At 38.2% G+C, this 4,876-nt stretch overlaps 1 protein-coding gene across 1 annotated transcript in view; it reads right to left on the bottom strand.

Annotated features, from left to right (window-relative positions):
• Positions 1 to 12: 12 nt before the first annotated feature.
• Positions 13 to 4,876, bottom strand: part of FRRS1L (ferric-chelate reductase 1-like) — a 5,398-nt gene continuing 534 nt past the window's right edge. The window contains exons 2-5 of the mRNA XM_010184411.1: positions 4,567 to 4,651; positions 3,952 to 4,090; positions 637 to 883; positions 13 to 185 (exon numbers count right to left, since the gene is read on the bottom strand). Coding sequence (XP_010182713.1) covers positions 13 to 185; positions 637 to 883; positions 3,952 to 4,090; positions 4,567 to 4,651 — 644 coding nt within the window. The remainder of the gene's footprint in view (positions 186 to 636; positions 884 to 3,951; positions 4,091 to 4,566; positions 4,652 to 4,876) is intronic.

Raw genomic sequence — 4,876 nt, forward strand, 5'->3', positions numbered from 1 at the left:
GGTTTCCATCGGTCATGGGGTTCCCATCAATAAATAGAAGGTCAGTGCAACAATGAGGAGCAAGCAGAATGGAGAAGAGAAGGTCTGATAGGCAGCTGACGGCATGAAAATATCTTCATACTTGTAAATACTGACAACATGCTCTGATACAGGTGGTGAGTCTATATCATGACGAGTTATGGAACCTTTAGTAAGTAAGGGCAGAAAGAAATAATGTCAGACGCATGTTTTCTATAACTCCAAAGAAAGAAGTAGATAGCCAAGCAATTTTCAGACCTACAGGAGCATGCAATATTACACTGTCAGTGAGTAGGGTCATTTCTCCGCTTTCTGAAATTAAACATCTGAACGAAACAAATGAAGTTCAAGTAAACAATAAACATCTTTCATAGGAATTCAGAACATCTAGTTGTGAATTATTCTTACCTAAATTTATCTTTGGGGAGTGGGGATAATACCTACATAGCAATGAAAACATGACACGTAGGACGATTATTTATTTTGTCTTCCTTTTTATCTGTTTTAAGCCTCACGCTGCCAGAATTTTAGTTGATTTTTTAAAAAGAGAGCATAGTAAGAATATTGTAGTTGAAAGACATTTATCAATTTTGGCACCCCAGTTCTGTAAGAACTTACCCTGAATTGCTGGACCCCAAGCAAACAGATAGTACCAACTCAAGTGCAGATCTACGATGGTTTCCTCGCGGGGAACATACACAGGACGCTTGAATCGACACGTTACGCGGTTGTTTTCAAAAACTCCTTCTTCGTCTCTAGCAGGATTTCTCTGGATTTCTTTAGCCCACTGACCGACATTATAGAAGTGCTGTATTCGGACTCTTCCGTTATCATCATGGACACAAGCCATGACATCATCTCCTCCCTATGTGGCAAAAACACATTGGTAAAAGGAAAACAGAAGAGTCAAAAATTTAATAATTTGTTTATATAATTTTAATTATTAAAAACTAATCAAGACCTGGGGCTCTCATTCCCTTTTTCTAAGTTACATACACAGAAATATTTGTTTCCCTAACAATGTGTCACTCGATCAGATCAAACAGCACAGAGTGGATAGTAATATTTACTGACCCCTACTATCTCTGAATTCTCTTTTGGATCTTTCTAGGAGTTATTTTACCTAACATATGTATTTGTAAGATATGATATCACACTGACATTAATTGATGTTTTCTTCCATAAATTTGTGAAGTTCTGGGATCTTGCTTCATAAAAACTTACAGTCGTGAATCCTTGGTGTGTACAAAATCCACTGCATCAAATCATGGACAGAAATTGAATACAATTTAGTAAAATAGAGGAGATGAATCCACTAAATTTTGGGAAATAATAGCATAAATTTCAGTCTGTCAGTTCTCTTGTCACATTCACTTAAGGGAACATGCCTTCACAGAATACAGTATAACAGAAGATGCAAGGAAAAAGTAATCAATATGTGCTTCTTTGCGTATCACAAGCAGCCACCGGGCATTACAAATAAGCAAAGAAACAATAGACAGAAGGAAGTGTGAGAGATTTGTTTGCAGAAACATTAAACCAGTTGCTAGATGTTACTCAAGGTCGCTGCCAAAGTGGCAGAACCCTGTATCACTCAGGGATTAGCATCACTTTTAGGAGTACTATCTCACAGAAGCCTTAGCATCAAGAACCATTACAACGCTGGGCAAGTTGGATGAATGGCATTTTACTGCACCCCACTGCCACAGGTACCAGTGCTGTACTAAATGCAGGTCCTACTTCTCCAAGGCTAGTCTTTCTGATACATCATGCTGATGATAGATGCGATGCTTGCTAGCATGGTCAGCTCTCAGTTCTTTCTTATAGCAAAAGCAGAGAAAGAGGGTGGAGTTCAGCTCTCCGGGAATATAGCTGTGTAGATTAGTAAAAGATGTGCTAGAAGTGAGGGGGAAAGGGGACAACGAGGTAAAAGATATGCTGCTGCAGGCAACCTTTCCAGTTTCTGTCTTGAGCCTACCCCTGCTTTCCATAACTTATTTTCCAGGATTAATTTTTACACATCTGAGCACAAATCCCTCATTCTTAAGTACAAACAGTCAAAAACAGAGCTGTTTCCACATAGAAAATAATGAAAAGGAAAGAAAAAAAAGCATTCTGAACCTCAATGAATAGGATGACACTACAAAATCCTACCTAGGCACAAAAGCCTATGAGTGAAAAAGACAAAGAAATAGGTCACAGGACTTTTAAAAAAATCTATTGAGGACAAAAAAATAGGGTTTTTTTCCGGAACTTCTGCAGCTATCCAGGCCACACCATTTTGATTAGCACCTCTAAGGCACAGCCCACTTCTCACAGCCAAGTTGTTTTGAGCCAGAGTCATTTTACCATTCCAGCCTCCGTGTCCCAGGACACCAAAACATCCTGGAAGTTATGAAAAAGGACGAAGTCAGCAGGGGAACAAGAGAGGAAGACAAGTGCTGGCTCTTTTAGTCCAGCTGACTGATGGGCATGAGAACATGTACACAGCAAATCTGGGAGCAAAATCTTTTATTTCACATGTACTTTATTCTTCCTATCAGAAGCCAAGACCTAACAGGCTGCTTGGTGTGCCTGGGCCGAAATGTAATGGGAACTTTCACAGGGACTGATGAGGTGCAGGCAGTGGGACCCTGGGGTCTACTGCAGGTTAGCAGAGTTACAAACTGGTAATGCCAGCTCTGACAGCTCAGGACCAAATACTTGAAGGTGCTGAGCTGCTTTGAAAACCCTTTTGAGTACTTGCATTGCCAGACATCCAAACTCATCCCAAAATTTGGCTGAAAAAAGTGTTCCTCACAACATTAAAAATGAGCTGTTTCTTATGACACAAAAGACTGCCAGTTTTATGTGTTTATTTACAGTGTCATATTAAAACACATACAGCAATGATTGAAAAACACCTGCCCTCACATTTCCTTTCTATTTCTCATTTTGGGTCTGATAAAAATGCTAAGTCAGCCCGAGTCTTCCCATTCATTTTAGTGGATCCTAGCCCAGGATGTCTAAATTCTGTCATTTTTTTCAGACTACTGCTTACAACTGTACAAGAAACGGTCCTGTCCTCTGACTTGTAATTTAGGGCACAGACGCAGTATTTTTTATACACTTTTCTACACTTTTATACACTGTTTCTGAATATGAACTGTTTTAATCCTAAACATTTCACCAAGGAACACAGACAAAACATCTTTGCATAAGTTGTCTATTACTCAAGTTTTTTAAAGCCCACATAGTACATGCTCCTTTTTTGCTTATTGAAACACAACGAAAACTGAAGCTTTTGAATGAAAAAGTAAATACAGGGATTAGCATAAAACCAAACCAAATAAAAACCAGGGGGAAGAGAGAGAAGAAGAAGCCTCAACAAGACTTCTTTCTAGAGAATATATGTTTAAATTAGCAGGAGTAATTTTGTCACGTATTTGTGGCTTCCCTGAAACAACATATAGGTATGAAAGAAATAAAAAGATTTCCAAAGTTTAACCGTGAAAGACATATTTCTGTCACTGAAAGTCGGCTGATTTACTGAAGAATAAAATCATTTGCTGTTTACTTTCTAATGTGCCTTTTGTCCAACTAACACTGACATAAACCACAACAGAACATTTTCACATGAATTGGCTCATCCCTCAAGGCTTTTCTAATAAAAAGGCAAAAAGCCAATGATATTTGAACATTCAAAGCTGAACCAAATTACTGCCATAATTCTCAGAGAAGAAGGAAAAGGTCATGTTAGGAAGGATGGAGCTGTTTTCTAGTCAGCAGTAGGCCTGGCTTCTGCTCGCAGGGTGGCTACCGAACAGTGCTTTGTCTTCAGCAAGTCAGTTTTTCCTTATATGCTCTGCTCTCAACAGATCAAATAGAAACCATTTATATTCTAGCATGTCAAAGTGTGCACACTGTCAACACGAAGAACTGTACGTGGCTCACCATTTTCTTGTCTGAGGAAAATCCCACAGCCACCCAGCCATCAGTGTCAGCACTCAACTCAAATTCAACATCAGCTCCTATTCTACGGTAACTTAGAAAGTAGTCACAAGTCTCTGCGTTGCATCCAGGTTTACCGTACCTAAATGGAATGGAAAATATAGGTCATTTTTCCTTGCAATTTCCTGCTATGGAACTTAATTACCTTTCTGCAAGAAAAAACTATAAGAATGCATTTTGGTATAATGGCAGTAAAACATATTATGCTATACACGAAGTGTTTGCAATTATTACTCTTTTAGTGTCAGAATGGATTTGAATGTATTTAAACATTACAGTAATAAATTAATTACACATAGTATTACTCTGTTGACCTTCCTAGCCCTGGTTTTGAAAGTGCTTCATGAAAATACAAGAAACACGAAATAACTGTAGGTCCACAACTACGACATGCATCTTTAAATAATCTAGTTTCTTCAAACAATATAGTCCATAACTGCAAAGTATATTCTTAAATAATAAACATTTACTAAAATGAATATGGAACATTTACCAAAGTCTCAAGCACAGTCAGCATTTGCAACCATAAAGGTATCTGCACTCTCATCTCAGACTGACCTGAAGCATCCCTTGGTTTTTCCACAGTCATCCACTCTGATTTTTGCAAATGGATCCACAGGAGGAGCAGTTGGGAAAGGGTAACCTGTATAATCAGAATAAATCATTACTAGAAAAAATACAAGGAATAAAAAGCAATAATAATAAAGATAAAGGGTTCAAATAGCATTTACTTTGTCTGCTGCTAACTCAGCTCAGTTCAGATGAGGGACTACTTTGTAATATACACAATCCTTTGCTCAGATGATCCTGGATCCAGGTACCAAAGTCACACTGATAACTGAAACCAAAAATTTTCTCTATTTCCCTA

The sequence above is a fragment of the Mesitornis unicolor genome, unplaced genomic scaffold, assembly GCF_000695765.1.
Source record: "Mesitornis unicolor isolate BGI_N332 unplaced genomic scaffold, ASM69576v1 scaffold43795, whole genome shotgun sequence".
Classification (NCBI taxonomy): domain Eukaryota; kingdom Metazoa; phylum Chordata; class Aves; order Mesitornithiformes; family Mesitornithidae; genus Mesitornis; species Mesitornis unicolor.